At 47.6% G+C, this 23814-nt stretch overlaps 4 protein-coding genes across 6 annotated transcripts; 3 read left to right on the forward strand and 1 right to left on the reverse strand.

Annotated features, from left to right (window-relative positions):
* The first annotated feature begins 73 nt into the window (after positions 1–73).
* LOC135370917 (sodium-dependent dicarboxylate transporter SdcS-like) lies at positions 74–7049 on the forward strand. The gene is made up of 13 exons (XM_064604832.1): positions 74–139; positions 1087–1219; positions 1284–1433; positions 2802–3150; positions 3246–3279; positions 4000–4116; positions 4195–4308; positions 4376–4453; positions 4511–4615; positions 4670–4850; positions 5852–6010; positions 6355–6492; positions 6869–7049. The coding sequence occupies exons 2-13, from the start codon at positions 1088–1090 to the stop codon at positions 7031–7033; spliced, it is 1722 nt and encodes a 573-aa protein (XP_064460902.1). The 5' UTR covers positions 74–139; position 1087; the 3' UTR covers positions 7034–7049.
* On the reverse strand, positions 7046–15229 carry LOC135370919 (2-oxoglutarate and iron-dependent oxygenase domain-containing protein 2-like). Of its 3 annotated transcripts, XM_064604834.1 has the most exons (9): positions 15136–15229; positions 14508–14623; positions 10289–10454; positions 10141–10197; positions 9951–10061; positions 9803–9896; positions 8380–8504; positions 8139–8327; positions 7046–7366 (listed from the first exon to the last, which is right to left on the reverse strand). In XM_064604834.1, exons 3-9 carry the CDS (start codon positions 10397–10399, stop codon positions 7070–7072), a joined length of 984 nt encoding a protein of 327 aa, XP_064460904.1. In that variant the 5' UTR covers positions 10400–10454; positions 14508–14623; positions 15136–15229; the 3' UTR covers positions 7046–7069. The 3 variants fall into 3 exon arrangements, with proteins under 3 accessions (XP_064460904.1, XP_064460906.1, XP_064460905.1); XM_064604836.1 differs by lacking the exons at positions 14508–14623; positions 15136–15229 and adding an exon at positions 10777–10907; XM_064604835.1 differs by lacking the exons at positions 14508–14623; positions 15136–15229 and adding an exon at positions 10648–10756.
* Positions 11008–12258, forward strand: LOC135370920 (synaptic plasticity regulator PANTS-like). Its single transcript, XM_064604837.1, has 4 exons — positions 11008–11176; positions 11276–11321; positions 11809–11927; positions 12011–12258. Exons 1-4 carry the CDS (start codon positions 11087–11089, stop codon positions 12227–12229), a joined length of 474 nt encoding a protein of 157 aa, XP_064460907.1. The 5' UTR covers positions 11008–11086; the 3' UTR covers positions 12230–12258.
* On the forward strand, positions 12467–16029 carry LOC135370918 (uncharacterized). Its single transcript, XM_064604833.1, has 6 exons — positions 12467–13350; positions 14239–14392; positions 14467–14656; positions 14751–14859; positions 14931–14981; positions 15324–16029. Exons 1-6 carry the CDS (start codon positions 12503–12505, stop codon positions 15598–15600), a joined length of 1629 nt encoding a protein of 542 aa, XP_064460903.1. The 5' UTR covers positions 12467–12502; the 3' UTR covers positions 15601–16029.
* Positions 16030–23814: the final 7785 nt, after the last annotated feature.

Consider the following 23814-nt stretch of genomic DNA (forward strand, 5'->3'; position numbering starts at 1 on the left):
AAACGGTTCCCTGAGTAACGGCGCCAAGTAGTGTGCTCCAACAACAACCATACCAGACATTAGGCACGTGAATCCCAGGCCGTGCAGAATTCATTGACAGCATCGCCTGCGCTACTGTAACTGAACCACGAACCACAAGGTAAGCGTTTCTTTGCTGTCACGATTCCACTCCCCAAAAAACGACATGGAGGATGGAGCAGAGCGCCATTGGGTCACCAGTGGCGCATGGGTCTTGAGATTTCGCCGCAGTTAAACCAGATACAGGGCTGCTTAGTTTTTTTTTTTTTTGTCCGCGTTAGCACCGCGAAGCAACTGTGGCAATGAGCGGCGTACGGATGTGGACACATGGAAAGAGAGCAGGAAGGAATGAGGGACAGAGGGGTTTAGTACATGTCCTGGGCCGACTTCAGGGGTAGCTGTTCGGACATTCGTCTGGAAAATCTTCGGAAAACCCAGGGAAAGCTCCAGACAGCACAGCCAGTGGTAGGATCCGAACCCATCACCTGCCGATCCTCAGCACGCCTTGCTACTTAGTGACGAACGGTGATATCTCCAAATATAAATTTGCTTTTTTCTCGCTGTCTAATGTTCAAATGTTTCTGCTACGTAACAGGCATATTTCTCCAGCAATTCTAGCACTGCACAATAGTACATCTCCCTGTTTGTAAACTAATGACGTCATAGTGTTCGACAGCGCCACCAATTTGGTAGAGTTGAACTACGCTCGAAGCTAGGGGGCGGACAAAGTCGCGCCCGAAAGCCACGGTCTTGAGGGGATTACGATGGTCTCTGAAAGGAACGCGACTTTCGGTCCTACTTTTTTCAATAGGAGGCAGCGAACAAGCGCCCATTTGATTCTCTTTCGATTTCCATCTGTCTACCAACGCCGTGATGTCTTCTCGGGTAGAGGTCTATTAGTTTTCAGAGTAACTGGAGTTACCATTCATATACAATAGTTGCGGTCGTAATACTTTCGGAAAGGAGTTTTTATAGGTCTGCACACAATGTTCCTCAGAAACAGCCTGGCACAGAATACCTCCGTACCAGTAAATAATCGCCCATATTTTCCCTTCCTGGACTGTATAGGATGGAAGGGTCTCACGTATCCAGCATGAGTCGCTCTGTTCTAATGGCGGACGCCTTACGCAAGTACAAAATCGTCATCGGCTACCTCATCTTTGCTGCCTTCCTCGTCGGAGTGTTCATCAGCCGAGACAAGGTATGTAAAGCTTTACAGCTTTCACGATCTATTCCTCTGTACGTATTAACCACCTTTCTTTCAGGTCCTGCAGTGCAGCTTGGCTGTTGGGGGCATTGTCGTGTTGTGGACGTTAGAGCCCATTCCGTACCATGTTACATCATTCGTACCCTTAGTGATCTTTCCGGTGTCCAGCCTCCTCCCTGCGAAGGACGTTGCCATGCGTTACATGAACGTAAGTATCAGCGAGTGATCAGTGCGTGACGGAGCCAAGCAAGTTTCATGTGGCCGTCGCACTGATCATTGATGAATGCTGCATCGAACACATTCAATACATGAACCTTCTGTGCCGACGCATTCGCATTGCACTACGGACTTGAAAAATAGTAATAGTTTTATTTTGTAATGCACCTTTCGCGAGGGTTAAGCACACAAGATATCAATGCCCTAGCCAGTGGCGTAGCCACGGGGGGGGGGGGGGGGGGGGGGGGGGGGTGGGGGGGCTCGAGCCCCCTCTACCTGCCACGGACCGACCCACACAAATCGTGCAAATCCGAGAACATAATATATGGGGGGGGGGGGGGGGACCAGTGTGACGATCGCGAAAGTTCTTGCAGTTCATGGCGTCTATCCAAGAAGCACTCTTGAATGGTTTTCAAAGTATGAGCTTTTCAAAATACTTCCAATCTCGTGGCACCACCTCATTGGTCATGACAGCCTATACATGTAATCGTACTGTGAACGTCTAAATCAACTATTTTCGTTCCTTTTTTCAATCCTCAGTTTGCAGTGTGCACAAGTATGTGTGTGTTGTCGACACACGATCAGCGGGGGGGGGGGGGGGGGGGCGAGTTTTCGTATCGAGCCCCCCTACCTTGGAGGTCTGGCTACGCCACTGGCCCTAGCTGCACAATAGCTTGTCCCAATATTGAGTCAATATCGGCAATACTGGGCCGAGATTATGTGCTGATTGTGTGAATCATCTTTGCCCAATACTGGCTGAATATCGGTAATACTGGTCCAATATCGGGATATCCTGATATTGGGATGTCCAATATCACATCGGGAAAGGTCTCATGCACAAACACTATAGTGACTGCACTATGAACGATCGAGGCACGCGATGTTCACTCAGAGTCGTAGTACGTGAAAAAGTGGAATACGCTATATACTACATACAGTAAGGCACCATTATAACGAAATGAACGGGGCCGGGGAAGGCTCGATATAAGTGGCAGTTCGATACAACCGGAAGCCCAACAAAAACAGTGACAGTATCATCGGAGACGCACAGAAACACCGCAAGAGTCATCAAAAATAAATAAATAAATAAATAAATAAAAACATCCAAGGACCAAGAGAAATCAACCAATCTTGGTGATGAACACCTTGGTAGCCTATTAATCAAGGGCTGGGTTTGCCACAGGCTTCCGTCGGCTCATCCTTCGCTGTATAAGCAAAGCCGCCGAGTAGCAAAATTCGACTAGCAAGCTTCAAAAGGCGTGTATTTCGGCTGGGACAGCGTATAAAACTTCGAATAAAAAGCGGTTTCATTATAGCGAGAGTTTACTGTATCGGTGGATAATACTTGGTACCGACGCAGGATGACATCATCCGGGCACTGTCGGGCCTCTTCATCTCCATCCTGCTTCAGACGTCCAAGCTGAACCGACGGATGGCACTCTACCTTCTTCTTGCAATGGGCACCAATGTGCGAAAGCTGTTGTTCTGTTACATGTTCTTTGTGTTCCTCTTCGCTATGTTAGTAACGGATGCTGCTGTGACCGCCATCATGGTTTCTCTCGTGGACACCCTCGTTGCTGAACTGTATGCGAGCAAGGTGCGACTCAGGGTGGCGAAGATAAACAAGGTTACCGAGGAAGCCCGCCTCAAGCCGAAGGACGGCGAAGAGGGGCGAGGCGCTGTCGATGGACAAGATGCACCGGCTTATGGTGGCGTAACATTTTCACGTTGAACACGCCGAAAGAGCGCCCGTACTTTTTCGGCAAAGACCCGCATTTGATCTCATGACATCACTTAATTTCAGCCGAGTACGACAATGTCCTGCACGAGGAACAGACGTAAGTTGCCAACCGGTCTCGCAGGGGAGCTCGCCCCCCTACCGTAATCGAAACAAATAGGTCTGGCAGTAGCATTTGAGTGCAAATAACGTACGCTTCTGCGAGATATCGCGCTCGAAACCGACGTATATCCAGATTTAGGCGTGGTTTTATCGTGACTGATGGCAGCAGACCGGCATCCACCAGAATCTCATCTTCAGGTTGCATGACGTTTCCGTGACGTCACGCGACCTGGTCACGTGTCCGAGTCCCGTCTCACACCGCCACCTCACTTATTCTCGGCAGCAGGACTGCAGGAGCGCCCGAAGCATGACCAGAAACTTGGCGCTATGGGAACGCCCTCGTGGCGTCACGATGACGTCACGCATACGTCCCTGCGCGCGGGATTTTCAAACAGTGCGCTTTCCGATGAGTTCGATAATAAATCATACCGTTTAAGTCGTCGAAAAAAGTGAAGCAGGGATGTGGCAAATGCCGGAATGTACCACTCATGAAAAAAAGAAAAACACACACACAAATTGATGCCTGCGCAGACCATCTTACATTGGGCAACATTCTGTGAGCAATAACGGAAATCGACGAGGTCCCTTATTCATTTATTATTTATCTATTTATTATTCCACTGCACCTCGTGGGTGGTATTCGTCCCTCTTCTCGGTCACGTTTTTCGGTGGGCACAAGTCCCGTTCACGGACTTCTGGGCGTCTCGTTCAACAACAGGCACTGCGCTGTACTTCGTAAAGCTTTCATGTTGGCCCTCAGCTACGCCGCTGTCTACGGAGGCTCTGCATTGCTTGCTAGTCGACCGAGCTTCATAATGGAAAGCTTCCTCGAAGAGTAAGCCATCTCGGATAACATCTGCTCCATGTGAGTTCCATCTTCCCATGTCTGTAATGCGCAATGGTAATACCGCAGGCAATACGGATACACAATCAGCGAATTCAGTTGGGTGCTCGTCAACGTGGCGTTCGGCATCGTGGGACTCATATTCGCCTGGGTGTTTATCTTCTACATCTTCCTCAGGAAATTGTAAGCAAAGCCCGTTACAGTCGCCTAAGCTGCAGTTAAGTCTTCACCTTCTACTTATGACTGCCAGCGATGAGGATGGTACAGAGGACCCCTCTTCGGCGAGGGAAGTCTGCAGAGGAAAGCTCGACCAACTCGGAGAGATGACGTAAGCGTATCAGCGCAAGCGTTGTGTAAAGTGTGAGACTTCTGCTATCTGATAAAGGATGAACGAAGTCATCGTCACTGGTTTGTTCGTTGTGTGCGTCGCGCTTTGGGTGACCAGGAAGCCCCACATCGTACCAGGGTGGCAGGACTACCTTAAACTAAGGTAAAATTTTCCACACGTTCCGTTTCGGTCCTGATATAGGATACACCTTTTCAGACTCGTGAGTGAGTCTACAGTGGGATTCTTCGTCGTCATTGTGGCATTCTTGCTCCCTTCCGATTTCCACAACTTCGAGCTCAAAAACCGTATCCTCAAGTGGAACGACGTGTACCATAAGATGCCTTGGGGTGTCATCTTTGTCATGTCAGGAAACATCGCCATCTCCTATGCCCTTGTGGTAACTCTCTTGCGAGTTTCATAGAGTTGTCCGGAAGAAAGACTATACAGTGTATTCACACGAAGGACATTCTCCAGAATGCGGCGGAAAAAGAAAAAAAAAAAAAAAACAGGTCATAGCTTTCTGCTGTCGCGTGAGCACTCGGCGTCGTGTCTTCACGTACACCGCTCGCCGTGGAGCCGACGCGTTTTTCCCGCTCCGTGCCCACCACAGCAAAATATAACCTCGAACCGGTCTTCTCGTTACGTCACATGTTTGTAAACGGATGGTCGTCTATATCCTGCAACACAGCCACAAGATATTCCGTAGCAGACGACAGGCAAGGACGCTGACGGTGTCGTCTGCCAAGTGTCGTCTGCTATGAATGGCACAGTGTGAATGCTGGACGTAACATGGGATGGGACGGAACTTCGGCTCTGTGAGCAGTGTTTTCGCTTCTCCACTAGAGTCCTCCGCGAGGATGTCCTCCGTGTGAATACACGGATACGGTGTCGTTGCGTTGAAACTCCACGGCCGTCTGTGCACAACGTACGACAAAGCTATCGAAGCTTGATCGTTTGTTGCGCCTATACCCCGCTACAGGTACTTGTGCTGAACGGGGCTCTAGTTGATCCAGGACGCACCTGTTACGCTGGTGTACAATACTCAGACATCACGTGTGCTGGTTTAGAGGTTTTCGGTCCGGAAAACTCTGCCTTCGTCAGTCTACGTCTTAACAATGTATACAACAGTGTATCGCTTTCAGGGAACAAGGGACATTAACATATGCTACGGTCAGCTGTTTGCGCAGTTTCCCCTCTGGCAAAACGCTGTTCCCTTTTATCAAACCGCCCATCAGGAGCCACCTTTAATGGTTGAACCCTTTTATTCACCTTGGTGTGGAGGGTCTTGAAAAATATACGGCGCATAACGTGACATAGCCGCGAAAATGCTTACACATATGAGCAATGCGTAACACAAAGTTGCCGTTATCTCATTTGTGGCTCGTCCGAATCTCTTAGGAATGCGGAGTCATCACCGGGCTGAACGACTTGGCCAAGCACATTTCACCGAATCATGTCTGGGCGCAGCTATTTTTCCTCTTTGTCTCCTCTATCGCCTCCGAGGTGACCACTGTCAAGGACAGACTGCCGGCGCTCTACGAAGTAGCGGGAAATGCGGTACATGACAATGGCTCACCTGCACGAGCAACTGTGTCGGGCGGGATGTCGGCGGCTGAGGAGAGCGACGAACGATGGAGTATTGTTAGAAAAAGACTGTTAGTAGTATAAACGCGAAGGAAGGCGCTTATCGCGATGCTGCTAGCACACGACGCAAGCAGTGGGGTGGGGGAGGAAGAAATATTCTGTGATGAGCGGGGAATACGCGAAAAGATATGGCGTAAGGCTCAGATTATCAAGTGCACTCAACTCTCACGTTGCTCTTCTTCGCACTCCCGCCTCGCTTGACAGTCACTCGTCCAGCTACAGTGTAAAACTTGTTACAGAGCATTTCCTTTTTATAGAGCCAGGCCATGGACATGCGTCCGCTGCACCTCCTCCTCCCAACGGCAGCAGGGTCCGACTTCAACTTCATGATGCCCTCGTCGGGGGCCAGAAACGCCATCATCTTCGAGATTGCATACATTTCTTCACTAGAAATGGTAAGTGATCAGGGAAGTGCAAATTTGCCCTACAATCACACGAGCGACGACAGAATGCGACCACATCATCCTCACGGAAGATTCTAGTGGAAGACTCACGGAGCCGACCTGCCGGAATACCGGAGTGGCGTAACTGCGCACTTAGCAGACGACACTTAGCAAAAGACGTCCTCAGCGTCTGTTCCTGTCGTCTGCTACGGAATACGTGGAGCGCTCATGCGACGGCGCGTGTGTCGCTCGTGCGAATGCGCGGGACTGTCGTCTGCTACGGAATATCTTGTGACTGCACTGCACAAAACACGCTAATACCACTGGGGTGTTACGAGGGACGTTACTTGTGCAAATATATGGTTAATCCCACGAATTCTGGACGCAGATTTTGCCGGGCCTGGTGATGAAACTCGTTTCGTGCATCCTGTACTTTGGTGTCTTCAACTCGATTGCAGTGGCGGTTATGGGCATCGATGAGCAACTCACCGCAGTTAACGCAACCTCTGCAGCGACAACAGTCAGTCGCTTTTTTGTTCACGCCGAACAATAAATATCCATAAAATGTTGAACAACGTATCTCTTTATCTCACTTTGTGAAACCATCACCAAATGCATAGGAGGGCACCAACTGCGGAGCTCGGTCGCACATCGGGCAGAGCGCGTTTCGAATTTCGGAAGATCTCAACCAGGTGACCATATTAATGCGAGTTCCTTCAAAAATGCTGAGCGCACCGTGGCGTTCCTGTCCTCGGTGTAGAATTCCAACGCCTGGATATTGTTCGAGGAGGACGCAGGTCGCAAGCGTAATGTCTACCGTTCGCATCTCAGAAAAATACGCTTCACCTCCCAGGAAGGTTTTCCCAAGACACACGTTGAGTGTCACCTGCAACGGAAAATGAGCTACATGAGCTGAGCAGATTGCACGTACGCTCCGCCCCCTTCTTCCTGCGTCACCGTGACGTCGGGTTTATAAGGGAAAGGCCCCGCCCACCGTCCGAAGACGACTGGAGCGGAATGAAGTACAGGGTGGGCAGGGCCAACGCCACCTAGATACATAAGGTCCGCTTATTGCCTTCTCTCCCTCCTTCGCTACGTGGACATATATAGTCAGATATTGTCTGCTGCTGCAATTCACCGTTCTGCGAATTCACGAACCGGCAAATGATTGCAGCATACTTGGAACTGGCATACTTGGAACTGGCAGACCTGAATATTTAGACAAAACGTGCAACACGCTTTCCAGAAAATCAGTTTTGAGAGAGATTGGGGCCGTCTTGCGCTTTATTTCCCAAGTTTTCCCATTTAGCACGCGGGGACGTACAATCAACACTCGCAGACGACGGCAGTTCGTCTGCGTGGCCAGGACCGGTGAAAGCGCGTTCGTGATTGGCTGCCGCCGTTGAAAACACGATCCTGATTGGCTGACTATTAGTTGTTACGTCACGACGACGAGCAAGCAGGCTTTCTGTATCTAGGTGGTGTTGGCAGGGCTTCCGAATGAGTGTTTCCCTTGCAGACTTGCCAACGCACAGCATACATCACTGCGGGGCGGAGCGTACGCAACGTCACGCTGACGCATGGAGATAAGTCATGGTCAGGCGGAATCGCAGCGCGCCGGTGCAATTTCGGAAACAATAAGAAACAATCAAACAAACCTCAGAGTTATCATAATGGCATCCGAGATCGTCATCCTTCTCTGGCTGATACTGGACAGTGAAGGCCTTGTGGGAGTCAAACTTCGATCCAGTCCACTCCGGAAACAAGGCTTTCGAAATGGGTGTCAAGTAGTTTTCGCGAAGGGGATTTAGGAAGTGCTCGTCGAAACCCAGGTCACCCAGTAAAACCTGCACGGAGGCGTCGCTGATGTTCCCGTATTTATAACATCGCGCGCCTTACCCCATAACGATTCATTGTGTTGGGTCTTTCCTTGGGCATATCCGACTGCTGAAAATTCTCGAGTTCATCAATCAACTTCTTGCAGAATTCAGCCTTGAAAACAGGGAATGAATAAAGCTTCTTCACTGAAACGAGGGTGTCGATCACAATTAGTTCACACACGTTGGTTAGTCATCGACATGTAGTGCATACCCAAGAATGCATCACATGATGTGCTCGCTTGGGTCGCTCTAGCCCAGTGTTTCTCAAACTTTCCCAGTACGTGACCCCTTTGAGTAGTACCAAACCTACCATGACCACCCTTTATAAACCTTCCGAAAATTTACTTTTTTCAGTGACACAGCTACATTTACATTGTAATTTATTTAAAAGTCATTAACCACAGAGAGAGCTACCAAAATGCTTATTAATGTTTTTTAACGAGGATCGATTTCATCATGTATTTTGACGAGAAGGATGTATTTGCTTTCTTGATACAAGCAGATCAACACGTTGATCTGTGTGGCACGAGGCATATCGCATGTCTGCTTGGACCCTCCATGACCCCCAGTAAAGAGCTCATGAGTCATGACCCATTTTGGGGTCATGACCCGCAGTTTGAGAAACACTGCTCTAGCCTCTTCTGGTTTCAGCGGCATGAAAAACAAGCGTGCGATGCGCTCGTTTCAATCCACAAGGATGCCCCATACCCGGCCAGAGTACCTGCCGTTTTCGTAAATTCCTTCAAGCATCCCCCCTTGTAGCAAAAACATCATCTCACCCAGAGCACATGCTATAGGCAACGCCGTTTATGCTCTGCAGTCTGAAATCGGTAACATATTCAGAAAACTATTTCGGGAGGGGTTCTATGCAAACTTCATACGGGAGAGGACCTCACCCTTGTTTTCCCTCCCACAAATGCACTACCAAAAGTACGATTTGAGGGCGGGGGGATTGAAACTCCCAGACCGCACCTCTGCCTACGCCACTGTCTGAAGTCGGTCAACTCTACTATTTTCTAATATTGTAAGATCTTTTCCACATTCCTTTTTACAACACCAAGAAAAACATTGCCTATCTAGTGCTGCACAAAGACACCCTGCTACACCCTGGGACGAGGGAAGACGGGGAATAAGAAATTATGCCACGATGGCCTGGATAGCTGGCACAATAGCTGGAGGCAGGACCCCATCTCGGAACACCCATGAGAAACGAAGATGGAGGGTGTACGGCCACTTTAAAACTGCTCCCTGTATGCGTACGCAGAATTACTGTTTGACATATTCAGAGTAACTGTTACATGGCGTCAGTCTTGCCCAAGGAAAGGCAAAAAAAAAACTTTGCTGAAGGTCAAGCAATCTCATCCCTCCTCTTAATGTCCACATCTTTTACAAAACATAGACACGACTCACATTTTATGTGACACAAAGAGGATTGTACTTACTTGGCGATACAACTGTCACGTGCTGCAAAACTTTGTCAGGGCTCTCCTTAGCAGCTTTCACACACTGCATGAACGCAGGCTCAAAGTAGTCCTCCTGCAAATTTAAGAGACTTTAAAGAGAGAGTGGAAAGTGCATTGCTGAGCGTACACTGAGAGTATAAACTTCTGGGTGCTTGCGAACATATTTTGTCTGAATCATGTCTCGGCGGGACTTGACATTTCCATCTTCTTCTTTGCGTCGGCAAATTTCTGCTTCTATCTGAGAGCCAAGAAAAAAAAATGCAATGTAAAAGAACAGTAGAAGAATTTGAAATATTTTTCATTAAAGGTTATCTCACCAGTTCATATGTGGCACGTTTCTTTTCTTCTGTATCGCATCCACAGTTTGTCAGTACCTGTGTACAGGGAAGTGTGAAAGAAAGAAACAAACAGAGAGAGAGAAAAAAAAAAGAAAAAAATACTCTTGGATTCCTTTGTGTAACTTGCCTTTCCATAGTCACTCCAGAATTGTTCCCGTCCTCTGTACCTAACATGTAGGTCATAGGCTCGTAAATGGATGTTGTCCGTCGCGAAACAAGAGCAGCGAAAAAAATGCATCTCTTGATTTCGTTTCCTGTCACTAAACTTTTGCTTGCAAAACCAGCGTCAGCACCTGCGTTTCGAAACCGAAACTTGAAAATGCGGACACACTCGTATGGTTCCTAAACCACGGGAGTTACGACATAGTTATTGAAGGTCCCTAGCCACAGTAAGAACACAATTCGACAGACCAGTCGAACTCCCATCCAAGAAGGAACGAGAAACAGCGCAAATTGGGGAAGACGAACAAAACCTCGTCAACATACCCAGTTTCTGCTCTATGATATGCATATCAACCATGGTATCAATGCAAACGACCACACACAGTGTGCAAGACGTTTCGTGGGATGCATTAGGACTTCACATATGACTCCTCAATCAATCGTAGAACTGGCATGTTATTCTCTGCATCCGTGCTCTTTGATGAGCAGTGTTGGACTGTTGCAAACGAAGTTGTCTCACGCTCAAGGTAAATAGTTGTTCACGAGCAACGTACGACGGCGTTACGGCGTTACCATGGAGACTGTGTTAGAGGGTTCGCACTAAATTTTTCATGACGCCAATACCGCGAAAAAGTTATTCACTGGCAGCACATGTTATTTATATGCATTTCTATGCATTGCATGGCATGGCATGGCATTAGAATAAGCATCCAACCGTCCAACCAATCCAACTATTAGCTGCAATTGCTGCCGTATTAATAAAATGGCGGCGTCCAGGCAACCTCTGGATTCTTTGGACGCCGAGGTCTTTGAAAAAGCGGACAGTACTGAGTTGCCCAGAGACTCGTGGATGGCAAGTGCACTTAAATAATTGCTATGTCACCCAGTAAAGACTGTTACACCGAGCTCAATTTGTGGGACGTTCAGTAATATTGCATATTTGCATCTGTAGGTAAGGCCATGTGAATGGTACGTGGAGGAGTACGCGGACTGTAAAAGTAAGTCTGATTGTTGCATTGGAGAAAGCTTTTTTTTTTCCTCTATGTCAGTAAATAACGAGGTTATTGAAGATAAAATACGGGGTTTGTAATGGAGATACAATGCATCAAAAAGAGTTTGGTAGCTGATAGACTCTCGGTACAGTTCTTGGCGGTAAGACACGCTCTTAACATCTCTAGTGGCTTATGCCGTATATTCATTTTGCTGCTACTCTACTTTCGAAGCGTAGCCTGCACTATCGTTCTTACACTTCTCGTGAATGTGTCTTCCAGAATTAATTTCGGAGCATGGCAGTAGTAGAATAGGGTATTGACAATGCAAAGCAAGGAACTGTTTTTAATTCATCTTAGCTTAGGGGAATAAATCTGGAGGCTAAACAGTCTCCACGAGATTTCGAAGCTCTCCATACGTGTGTTCTACAAGGGCAAAAACTAATACTGAACTCTGCCTTGCATAAACCCGTATATTTCTCACAATTTTGTGAAGGCATAAAGGCACGCTTCCACCAGTATTTCATCTTCGGACATACTATCGACTGCAGTCAGTGGAAAACGGATTACGACAACTGCATGCTGTGGAGGAAGTCCAGCGATATAGAAGCCTTGGTAAGTTGGCGCCTGTTCCCCCTTCGGCATGACCTAGGCCGGCAACACTGATCGGGAACAACCACTGTGACCCTTCTGCGCAGAAATCTGTGATCGACAGTGAACACAAACGCAAGGAGGATAGGCTGAAAGCTACGTTGGAGAACAACGTGTGGGAACTGAGGACGGAGCCTCCTAAAGACTGGAACAAGGCTTTACCCGAGTGGATGGTTAATAAATTTAAAAACACCTATCTTGCCATGAAGCAAAAAGAAATGGAAACCGAGTACGAGGCTCCTCAGAAGATGTGTGTCATTTCGTGAACATTATAATAAAGGTGTTAGAAGGGTGAGCTAGTATTATGAGGTAGCCGTAGTTCAAGAAATAGGAGTTATGAACTGCATCGTCAATGGCACATGGAGTGGAAAGCATCGCTTAATAAAGTACACGTGTGTGCTTCATACCACGGTGGACAAATTTTTGAGTACATGAATGGATGTGCGGCTGCAGCCTCGCATCTTTGAACCTTCCCGGTTGTCTTAAAGTTTGCTGACACGACAAACTGTGATATTCCTACTTGTCTTCAACTGAACAAAATGGCTATCCGGATCACAAACCTCCAACCTGACCAGGTCCTTAATCACCCTCTAGCTCTGATTTGTGGTGATGTCCAGGGAACAGACAACATAGTGTCCATCGCAGTGCAGAACATCACGGACGAAAACTCTAATTCAGCAGCCTGGCCTGTTGTGGGAAGACATTTTCGAGCCCTGGTTCACCTCGCATCTGGACGTAACGTTATCAGGCTTTCCTGTTACAAGTTCACCCACGATTTCTCGTTGTGCTACCTCTCCCTGAATCAGCAACTGGAAAAGTATGTACGGCTTGTGTACGTCGTCTGCAGTGACGACTTCGAAGAAGGTCGCATTCAAGGCCCAGTGGACCAAGACTGCTCCGTCGAAAGTGCATGCAACAGGATTTCTCTGGGAGCTCAGATACTGCAGACCACTGTTGCAGAAACCTTGGTGTCAGCAGGGTTTCCTAGGAAGACATTTCGTCTGGAAGAATCCGGCAAAGACCGTCCAATTACTCGTGTCTTCAAAACGAGCCTTTCTTCGACGCAGCTTCATACGATGAGCGGAGAAGACGCTTGGCGCTTCTTAACGTACGAACTGACCACTTCGAGTTTAGCAGACACTTCCCGTGTCAAGTTTCTAGTATTCCTCTCATGCACGCGGTATTCCGGGGGTGCGACTGAACCTACCACCCACAGCGAAATTCTAAGTAGGACAAAAGGCCACGTTATGATTGGAGGAGGAGACGTTGCACTCTGTGGCACCGGATGCCTCTATACTTGGGCGGAAAACCTCGATGAATTGCCGAGAAGAATGACTGATCTCCGAAAGGTAGATCGTCGCAGCTTTATGGATGACAGCAATTACAGGTGAGTATAACAGTGCATACTATGCATCAACCCAGTGATCGCCCTGTTACATGGGCACACTCAGCTACTGTTGAAGTCGTGGCAGTTGGACTTCCCAACGGCCCTTCACCTGAACGGCAGTTTGCCGTGGTCGGCCACACAGCTCTTTATGTATCATTGGGTTCAACCTTTCTAGCACGTGATTGCTGTAGATGGAATAAAATTCAGTTTGCCGTTCTGTCATTCTTGTTTTTTCTGTGTGTGTCATCTTTTTTTCAATGTGTTGTAAGAGGTGTACTGTTTGGGTTGCCACGTAACATCATACAACTGTGGCCAGGGTCAAGTCAGTGGTTTACACAGAATTCTGTCCTTGGGGGGGGGGGGGGGGGGGGGTGGTATGACATCACAATATGCAGCCTATACTCCCATGTACTTTCATGCTTTTGACTAAAATATTGCACAATGTCACAAAATTTTAGGGGATGTCCTCCAGATTTCTGGAGGGGTGGGGATGGGGGGTCTGGATAAATTACTGGGTCAAATTGTCATTGTCTCAACAGTAGTCGTATGTGTCCATGTAACAGGGTCATCACTACTAAAACCACCTACCGTAAACTGAGTCGTGTGTTTATCTCGAGTTGTGTTGTTTTCCATGTGTGTGTTTTCCTAATGAGACTGTAAACTATGAACCGGATTTATGGCTTAGTGCAGCACATTTTAATGTTTTAGCAACAATTCAGGTATTCATTAACAAACAGAACCAGAACTGAAAGTACTCTTGCTACAAATGCTCCACTCGTGCAAAATCAGTCAACGCTCTCCACTGAGATTTCTGCACATAGGGTCCAAATGGCAATACCTGATTGTGGCAATGATCACATGTATCAACATGGCACATATTCTTATCAGGGGGACTCGATGGGCATGCTATTCAAGCAGCCTTGGAGGTGTTCTTCATGAGTTGGGCCACGTACTGGACCTTGCACATACCGAAAAAGGAATTATGGGTCAAGGGTTCCACGACTTGCAACAGCTCTGTATTGCGTCCCACAATGACAGTCTGGTGCGTCACGTTAAACTTTCGCACTTTTTAATCTGTATGAGAAGTATTTCAAGAGCACTACTTTTTATCGACAGCTTAAAGCTGGGGGAGATGACAATCCTGAAGAGAACCTTACCATCTCAGCATCATGGACCTTGAAGCCAAAGGACTGCTGCGTTGCTCAGCTACATAACATCGTGTCAATGTCTCTGGCGTCTCCATCTGAGCAGATATCTGCTAGTGATGGCAGCTCTGAAAAGAAGAAATTGCGTTTAACTAAACTACGTACGTTCTTCGTTTCAATCTGTGTTTACTATAGTAGTTGCGTATGTAACCGAGAGCAGAAGCAGGTCAAATGATGGGAGGATGCTTGTTTCAGGTCCGAAATATCGTTCGATGTATATCGCACCGGAAAAAGAAATAACTGCAAAGTCATCATGTGGGCTCTTCTGGTCAAAATCTTGTGCAACGATCCTCAGCTGCCACAAGTAAGTGAGGCGCATTGAGAGACCGTTTTTGAAAGAGGGATATCTTAATAATAACGTACGCATATATACAGGTGGCTTAATCCAGATGTTCCTAGCGCTCTCCAAACTCCGCAGTTTGATGGGTAAGTTGCGCTGCTGTGTCTGGTTTAATATGCACAACGTGACCAAATATTGTACGTGATGCCTCACATCTTGCCTACACACATTCAATACACAAGGGTTTTGAACCAGTAGCCAAGGCGCTACGCATAATGTTATCTATAAATGCTACATTACCAATGTGACATTATCCGCTGATTTCAAACCGGAAAGACAAAAGGAATAAGCAGCAGAAGAGCGCGCGTCGAATGATGACGATGACGATACGGCAGAAAAACATCTTCAGTTGCCGCATGTTTTCAGGTTGAAGCGTCACTGGCAAATTGTGCAGCTAGGTTATATGCATGACTGTGTCTATTCCACAGAAGGCAGTTCACTTCACGATACGGCATTCGTCTTATCGAGTTCCGGCAGCCAGAATCCAGCACTGTCATCCACTTTTGGGACTTTCCCGAAGGTCGTGAGGAAGTTCCCTGCAGTGACTGCGACCTCCGGCCACTCCTAGTGTCGGACCAACGTGACACCAGCAAGGCAAAAGAAGGCAGCAGGAAGTTAGACCTTCTAGTCATCGACACCTGTGGAAACATTCTCAAGGGGCAACTGGCCGTTCAAATTTCTGCGGAAAGCGCGGAGGTCCCATAAACCACAACGGAATCTGACATCTTGCCGGCTTTTAGATAGCAGTATTTGCAACAGGAATAACCAGTAAACGTTCCGAAACGAGAAAATACCGAGCTGAAGGTATTGCGGCCATACAACCCCCCGCCAAGCAGGCAATAACCGCGCACTATGAGTCGTGCACACGTTTGCGCTCAAAAGTATGCGTTGTAGACCACCCGTGTACGTGCTTCGTCGGTGCAGTCTCTGCACGAGTTCTAGTCGTTTCGCAGTTCCTCCTCCAATAGCAGTAAGCTATTTTCTTCTCATTTACCGTTATGGTTTGCGACCAAGTAAATTCCGGTATTAGCTTTATGCAGCCATTTAGAAGGATATAATTGCTAGCGTGCATCAATGCGTCGGCGACAAAGCGACTGATGAAAACACGTATGCAATAAAAGCACGTGCACAGCATGCTTCGTGTGTCTCTTTTAATGCAGGTCTGTTCATTTCACGCAAAACAACGACGTATATGGAAGTGGCGCTAGGCATTGTGCGCATGGGAGACGCGAACACAGCGCCACATATGAGTAGAGTCCTGCGCGGGTCGGAATATCTCCAATCAATCAATCTCGCTGAAAAACTCAGTTCGTGAAATATAAATGCAGCCGAACATCCACAAAACTTCTCTGTTTCGAATCGTTCAGGATCTGGTGGCATCACGGGGAGCTCTGGCGTAGAGCCCTGCACCATCCGCGGATGGAAGCGGATATCCGCAAGATACTTGCGGATTCGGATGAAAATTTAGCACTTTCTGCGGATCGGATGCGGATATACCGCGTGTAATTTTTCCACCAGCAATTTATTTGTATTGCGCGCCGACAGTGAGCGCATGCTCGGGTTCACCTTTGACCATGCACGGCCAAGACGGGAGAGGAGGCATTCTGGTGTCTCGAACCGCGCGAGCACCAGGAGGAGGAGGAGGAGGAGGAGTGTCGTTGGGAGGAACCCGAGAGGTCTGCCTGCCTGATTAGGCGGCATGTTTCTCGGGAAGGGAAAGATGGAGGACAGGAGGAAAGGGTGAAGTGGAAGACCGAGCGGAATCCGCTCGGGGGGAGGATAGCTGCGTCCATGGGCCGACTTCAGGGGAACTGTGCCGGCATACGCCTATTACACATCTGAGGGAAACCCAGGAAAAACCCCAGACGGCACAGCCGGCCCGCGGATTCGAACCGCGGACCTCCCAGTCTCCAAGCGCACGCGTTACCGCTGCGCCACCGGAGCTGGTGCGCGCGAGCACCAACGAGGTACGTTCCACGCGTTCCAGAAGTCTCTCCATTACGCGTTTGTCGAAAGGTTTACCTTTGCTTGTCGTCGTGAGTCCATCCGTGACAGCATGGAGGCATCCGAAATTATACAAACATGCTTCCGGCTGTCTTTAGGCGTCTTTCGAAACGTGCGGACTTTGCGGATCGGATGCGGATGAAAAAAGTTGTGTATATGAAAGAACTGATGTTCTGAGGCTGGAACAACAAAGTTGTGTATGCTGCGGGTACGGATCGGATGCGGTAACGTGTGCGCGGATGCGGGTCGGATGCGGTGCCAAAAATCTCATCCGCGCAGGGCTCTACTTTGACGCGCGTCTCCGTTCTCTGTCCCACGTTGGCAGACTGCCAGCGCGACACAAGGCGGCCCTCGAGGAGCAATGTTGCCAGATTGGACACCCCACGACATCATACCTCTCAAAACTAGGAATTAATTTTACTATATACTTAGGCGTCAGATATAGAAACAATGTTTTTGGAAGAATACAGTGTAAGACGCATAAGACTGCAGTGGGATAAATACGGCAGGATTCTGAAGACACGACATTTGCTCCATAGTCGCACCCGTTCCAGTCGATTTCGAAACTATATGGTGTCATTTTATTCCTCGTGAACCACTAACGACGGTCCCACGCGAAATTGTCGTGTTGTATGACTGACTATGGGTTTCATGGAATACATGACAGGAGCAGACGCCGGATGTTGAGAGTATGCCGGGATTTCCTCCTTGGAAAAGCTAGAAAACGTAAGAACCAATGAGCACGCGATATTGAGAAAAGGATTGCGGGGGTCGTCTCATAGAGTTACTTGCCCTTTCTCCTCTGAGTGCCGTCGTCTCACTCCACCTTTTAGGGGGTAACGTCATGCCGCCGGAGCCTCTGCAAAAAATAAAAAAGCCGAACAAAAAACGCAATAGTTGATTTTAGAAGATCCCAGTGCTCCTTGCGTACGCGTTGCATCCTGGGAGATTACTGGAATGAATTTTCCTTCAGGTTTTGTTTTCCCTGACCTTGACTCCTCGTGGACAAACGGCCCAGAGAAAGGAACCGAAACAGCTTGAAGACCTCCTCCTTTGTTTCCAGCAAGTTCCCATAGTCCAAAAGGGCCCTCTAAGCTCTCTGGGATTTTCTGAAGTCGTCTATTTGACTGAAGGTGCGATCGGAATACTGGGAGCCTGAAATACATGTAACCGATTTGAAACAGTCGGAAACATTCGAAAATGAAGTTAATCGGATTTTGCAGCCGGCTGCGCACTCCCGGCTGAATTCAGGCAACAATGTGCGGACTGACGTCGCTGGAGTCAGTTATGAAGGCAGGCTGTCCGTCACAAAATGCGGTCTTCCGACACACAATCTGCTGCCGAACAGTCACTGGAAGCATCTACGTTCATGCTTTCGATGTTATCGGATTGCAACCAGCCTGGCGGCGCCGTCAGCTGAGCGGTTGGGAGCCTCACAGGCAATGCCAATTACGTCACCGGAAGATGCGAACCAGTGAAGGGCCATGTCAACTGGAAACTAGCAACTGGTTTCGAATTTGGTGTTTTTGATGTTTTACGAAAAAACACGATCGCATTTTGCGGAACTTTTTCGGTGTTTTCTTCTTGGAAGGCACATCCAAGTGGATATCACATTAACTTTATAGTTCCGGATTCCTCGCGGACGCCATCTTTTTAATATATAAGCACTTTTCGGATAAAAAAAATTGGTCAAATACATAATCGGTCGATGCCGAACACAGAGGTATCGGTTTCCGGGAAGAGAGATGGGTTTCCGGATGCAGCCTCCCTTTAATGGCTACTACGGACTAAATATCTCGTGTCTTCAGAATCCTACCAAAGTTATGTTACTGAGATCTTCTTGTCTCACTTACATTCCTGCAAAATATTTTGACTTTACGTGACACGAAAGCTAAAGAAATCTAATTTTTATTTTTGAGAACTGTGACGTCATGTTAGGCTCCAACGGAGCGCCCGCGGCTATCATCTGGCAACATTGTTGCCCTTCGCGTCTTCCGCGGGGGGGGGGGGGGAGCTCACTTTTTGCGTTCCGTTAGCGGAGCCCCACGTCACACATCATCCGATCGCTCCGACCTTCGAGAAAACACAAAGGAGGGAGAAGACATCTCTCCCATTTTGCCCTCTTTCGATCAGTGTCACGTGACTTCTCGGCCACGTGACTTTCCCCAGACGCCGGCGTCGTGGCTAGGAGACAAGTGCTCTCACCAGAACATGACATCATTGCAATTTGTGGGCCTTTGATTACGTCACTCGCTTGTCGCGTCATCGAAACTTTAGGAGGCTCAGAAAATCTTCAAAAATTGACAGAAATGCGCAGCGTTTGCAAACAAGGTTGAAATTTCGCGTATAGAATCCCTTAGGCACCTTCTTTTCACGGACTAAATAAAATAAACGCTGTTTTCTGAGGCCGCAGTTGCACTTTAATGCTTCTGGTACCCTCTTTTGCCGATGTTCTTCACTGTCACCTCGGTGCCCACCTTTTTCGTCGAAACAACGCACTCGCACAGAAGTACAAACGATGCAACGCATATCCCGAATAGCCACACAACCAACAGTCCACAAAAGTCCTTCAACAGAAGTACATCTTCTTTCTTAACGCTGTAGGAACTTCGCGGCAGATCCCACGGTGTCTTCAGAATATACCTGTACCTCGCAAGCTGCACTGCTCTGTCAAGAATTCCCGTGTCCTTGAGAATCTGCGTTATGTGTCCAATGTTTCTGGAATAAGGCGATTGCTTAGGGGACACAATGCCGACGTGCAAGAGGAAAAACGCTTCGTCTGCTTGTATCGCTCCACCGTCTAAGTTAGGGACACGATCCAATACCCTCTTCATATTCGTAAAGAAGGCGTGCGTTCCCTGGACCACTTTCCGTAGACAGTTAACCCCGGCCATGCTGAAGTCTACGTCTGTGCGCTGCAGCCTCCAGTGCTTCTCAAATATGTCCTCCGTGACAGCCTTGAAGTAGCTGTTGTTTTTGGTGCACACTCTTACGTTCTTCTCACGTATGGCCGTCTCCAGTTGAGCGATGGTCCTGATTTCCGCGGTACTCGGGGGAATGTTCGCTACGGACGTCATGCACCCGGAGAAAATGGCGGACATTGTTATGGCAAACACAAACCAGAACCCAAAGAGGATTCTGACTGCGCAGCTGCGCGGAAAATTGAGACGTGGAGCCTGAAGGATGAGGACGCAGGCCAAGTAAAAGAGAAGATTGCTGAACGACCGGCCTCCACTGAGGATATGGATTAATGTCAAGTAGCAGACAAGTGAGATAAAGATAGCCAACCACAGTGTCCTCGAAAAAGGCCTGGCTGTAACTGCCAGGTCCGTTATGAGTTCTGGAAGTGGTGAGAGAAAAGTAACAGTGTCGTGGCGCACAATACCCGGACAGTCCAAGGCGAGGAAAATCTCTGTCGTCATGTAAATTTCGAAAACGCCGAGGTCGGCTTCCTTCTTTTGTACTACTCCAAGTGCCCCGTTGAACAGATAGTGGTCGTTGCGCTTACCAAACTTCAATTTGCCTTTCTCGTACACAGCAGTGGCGTTGCTATACTGCAGTATGCTCTCTAAGAGCGTGTCTTGCGGCTCGCTCGCTATCGTATGAAGTGGTGGTCTGTTTGGGTTCCTTTTGATGCTGTCGACGACCCGGATCCGCTGCAAGTCCTTGACGCTTCGTTGCCCGAAGACTTCTTCGACGTCCCCGAGAGGCACCACTCCCGTCTTACATCCTGCATAAACGTCCTTGGGAACAAATGCTCGGTGAGCTGCGACAGCGATAGCTCGGCAGCCCGCAGTGTGAAAAAGACATGACAGCTGCCTTCTAGTTACGTTTGCGGCCACCGTAAATATCCAGCGCACGTGATAAGTGGGCGTAGGCACTTGTCGGGAGCAAGAGAAGAAGCTGGAGATTGTCGGTTCCCAGCAAGGCACAAAGACATCGCCTTTATAGCCTTGTAAAAGCGCCAGGTGTGTGAACAGGGATTCGATGGCTGTGGCCTGCCAGATGGCATAAGGTCGTTCCAGGTTGCTGAGGATGTAGCCGAATTCATGTGCATTGCAGTTGGAGAGAATATGCATGTGATACCTCCTGCTTGCAACGGAGTTGATGATCTTTGCAACGTCCTGCTGCGATGAATGAATGAAAGATTGTAGAGCAAGAACAGCGAGAAGTCGCATTCTCGCAGAAGGACGCCCAGACTGAGCATGAACACCGTATTATGTGGAAAATACCGCATAGTAATAGGTGTTTTGAGAGTATAAAGGTATAGGTACTACGGCACTGGTAACGTCGTACACAAGGAAAACAAGCGATGACCGACGTATCAAATAGAAGAGCTAAAGAAAATAGTCTGCTACTCCAGAACTACAAAGGGAGCATTCTCTGGGTGCCGCGAAAGACAACAAAGGCGACACGTCTTGGGATAGAAAAAGAGACGTGGCCGAATAACAGGGAGTTTGCCTGATTATGACGAATGTTAGGCGTGGTCACAGCAGAGGAAAGGCGATTTGTCTTTGTTTCCCCGTGTTGTGATGAAGATGGAGAGCTTAGGCGTTATTCATGGTTCGGAACCTTAGAAATTAACCACAATGCCGTGGAACCAACGAGACCCGCTGCAGAGTCCCAGGGAAGGAAGAAGCTTCGGCGTCTGATCACCTAGTTTGCTTTTGAACGCTCGCGGGGCAACTACGTCGTGTGTGAGCAACTCGGTTCTTTTCGAGGTGCCATAATTAACGGCAGAGTCCTTGCCGTATTCGATTTCACGCAGCTTATCTACAGGGACGGTCAGTCTTGCACCGACTCTTTTCTCCTTTTTAGTTAACACTCATTGTCTACGAGTTCAGCATTTCAACTATTCCGAGATCTCAGTTGTCTCGCGACGTAAACACCCAATTATTAATTAAGTATTCCGAAACATAGCACATGAACAAGCAATTAACCATGAGTCAGGTGGGCTAGAGCGGTTCGAGTCTATAGACTCCTGAGACGCCTGAGAATTTGGGAGAGACAGGGACACCTCAACGTTGAAAAGACGTACACTCTAAGAAAAAAAAAAAAAAGGTAGAATTTTCTATCCATCTCGGTAGAGCTGTATTGCAACCACATTTCTACTCAAACCTATTTTACCTTTTGGGTATATATCTGCAGAGTAGAAACAAAGTACAGAGTGTAGAAACTGTCGTTCTACCAGCTTGGGTAGAAAATTCTACTTTTAATATACTACTCTTCTTAGACCAAACGTGAGAGAGTGAGAGAGAGAGAGGGGGGGGGGGAGTACCCGCGGAGTGGAAGGCGCGCTTGGATTGGTCCGAAATGGTAGAGGTACTGTCGTTCTACCAGTTGGGGTAGGAAATTCCACCTTTTTTGTTAGAGTGTATAGGAATTACTCGAGGTCCTTGCAAATGCTATAGGGCCCCTATGGTACGTGACTGTTGTCAACGTACGCTTCTAACAACATCGACAGCTCTCTTGATCAGTATTATTATGTTGTAGCAAACACACGAGTCGGTGATATCCGTAAAACAATTCAATTAACGAAGACTAACCCGTGACTATCTCTAGGTATAACGGCTCCAGGATGTGGTCTTGGGGTCTTGTGTCTAGCTGATTTGTTGGTTATCACAGCAATCACTCGCGATAACTGTAACTGGTTGGTTAGGTTACTTGAAAGTATCCCGAAACTAGAGCTGCGAAGTAATTACTCACTTTTGGAGTAATTAATTTCTGTATCTATATCAGAAATGAGTAAGTATAGATGTAGTATGTAATAACATTTTCCCCGTTACTTGTACTCAAGGGAGAGTTACAATTACACTCAGTTAGTTTTAAACTACTGTCTGCAGCTTTTCTCTTTTGAACGTTTTCTACCGAGTTTTCCATTTTTCTTGTATCTGCTGTTCTTGTACATATTTTAGAATTAATGTAAAACATAATGTACTTACTGCCTTGTGGCTTTAGGGTGAAACACGGTAAAACCCGATTTTACCACCCGATCTGCATCACCGTCACCTGAGGCAAACTCCGAAATACCCCTAAAACTAACTTGGCAAAGTGCCAATTCAGTCACCGACGTGGGCGCTTAACAAACTTGTACGTGTGAGTACGTACTCAGAATACAGTATTTTAAATACTTTTTCCGGTATTTTGGTACTCTACTCACCATTTTTTGCGACAAGTATTTTTAAAGTACCTAAGTACTTTTTTCAGTATTTGCTACTCAGTGCTAAAAATACTTTCCTTTCTCGTCAAGCCGTGTCCAGCACATGCACTTCGCCGCCGTGACCAGATTTTCAGCTCACTAACATCCCCCCTTTTGTTCTGTTTCTTTCTTCTTCTTCTTCTTTTTGTTGTTGTTGGGCTTGTAAATGGCCCGACACCTTCGTCAGAAAACTGTTCCTATTCATATTGCCAGGTGAATCCCCAGTGAACAACACAATCCCGGCATTACCTCCTTGGTCACCAAAGCAATAAACACGCGCCAGAAGTTGAAAGACCCGAGCAGACATACAGGATGGATTACGAAGTTTTGAGTCGGAACATATCACTAAAGTTTACTTGAGTTCACCAAAGTTCACCAAACAATACTTGACACTGAGACCTTGGAAGTAAAAGATACGCTTAATTAAGTATGGCGGATGAAGTTTATTCCTTTCATTTGTACGGTCACGTCCAGAATACGCGATTCACTTACTGCTAATGCCAAAGTACTTTAAAGAGTATCTAAAATACTTCTTAGAGTACCTAGTACTCTACACAATTTACATTCAGTTTTGACTATTTTGTACTCTATTTTAAATACTTTTTACGCGGAGTATTTAGTATTTTATTTTAAATACTTTTGCGCAGTATTTTGCACATGTCTGGCACTGAAGAATGCTGTATCATCTAAACGGCGAGAAGCACTTCTTTCTTTCT

This window comes from Ornithodoros turicata, chromosome 10 (genome assembly GCF_037126465.1).
Source record: "Ornithodoros turicata isolate Travis chromosome 10, ASM3712646v1, whole genome shotgun sequence".
Classification (NCBI taxonomy): Eukaryota; Metazoa; Arthropoda; class Arachnida; order Ixodida; family Argasidae; genus Ornithodoros; species Ornithodoros turicata.

Excerpts from the sequence above, each read along its gene's own strand:
- LOC135370917 (XM_064604832.1), top strand. The coding sequence starts at position 1,088 with ATGGAAGGGTCTCACGTATCCAGCATGAGTCGCTCTGTTCTAATGGCG. Across the intron at positions 1,434-2,801 it reads TTGCCATGCGTTACATGAAC|GATGACATCATCCGGGCACT; the intron begins GTAAGTATCAGC and ends GTACCGACGCAG. Across the intron at positions 4,616-4,669 it reads CAGGACTACCTTAAACTAAG|ACTCGTGAGTGAGTCTACAG; the intron begins GTAAAATTTTCC and ends ACACCTTTTCAG.
- LOC135370919 (XM_064604834.1), bottom strand. The coding sequence starts at position 10,399 with ATGCATTTTTTTCGCTGCTCTTGTTTCGCGACGGACAACATCCATTTA. Across the intron at positions 8,505-9,802 it reads CGTGACAGTTGTATCGCCAA|TGAAGAAGCTTTATTCATTC; the intron begins GTAAGTACAATC and ends CCCTCGTTTCAG. Across the intron at positions 8,328-8,379 it reads ACACAATGAATCGTTATGGG|GTTTTACTGGGTGACCTGGG; the intron begins GTAAGGCGCGCG and ends GCCTCCGTGCAG.
- LOC135370920 (XM_064604837.1), top strand. The coding sequence starts at position 11,087 with ATGGCGGCGTCCAGGCAACCTCTGGATTCTTTGGACGCCGAGGTCTTT. Across the intron at positions 11,177-11,275 it reads TGCCCAGAGACTCGTGGATG|GTAAGGCCATGTGAATGGTA; the intron begins GCAAGTGCACTT and ends TTGCATCTGTAG. Across the intron at positions 11,322-11,808 it reads GGAGTACGCGGACTGTAAAA|GCATAAAGGCACGCTTCCAC; the intron begins GTAAGTCTGATT and ends AATTTTGTGAAG.
- LOC135370918 (XM_064604833.1), top strand. The coding sequence starts at position 12,503 with ATGGCTATCCGGATCACAAACCTCCAACCTGACCAGGTCCTTAATCAC. Across the intron at positions 13,351-14,238 it reads ATGGATGACAGCAATTACAG|GGGGACTCGATGGGCATGCT; the intron begins GTGAGTATAACA and ends TATTCTTATCAG. Across the intron at positions 14,860-14,930 it reads ACGATCCTCAGCTGCCACAA|GTGGCTTAATCCAGATGTTC; the intron begins GTAAGTGAGGCG and ends GCATATATACAG.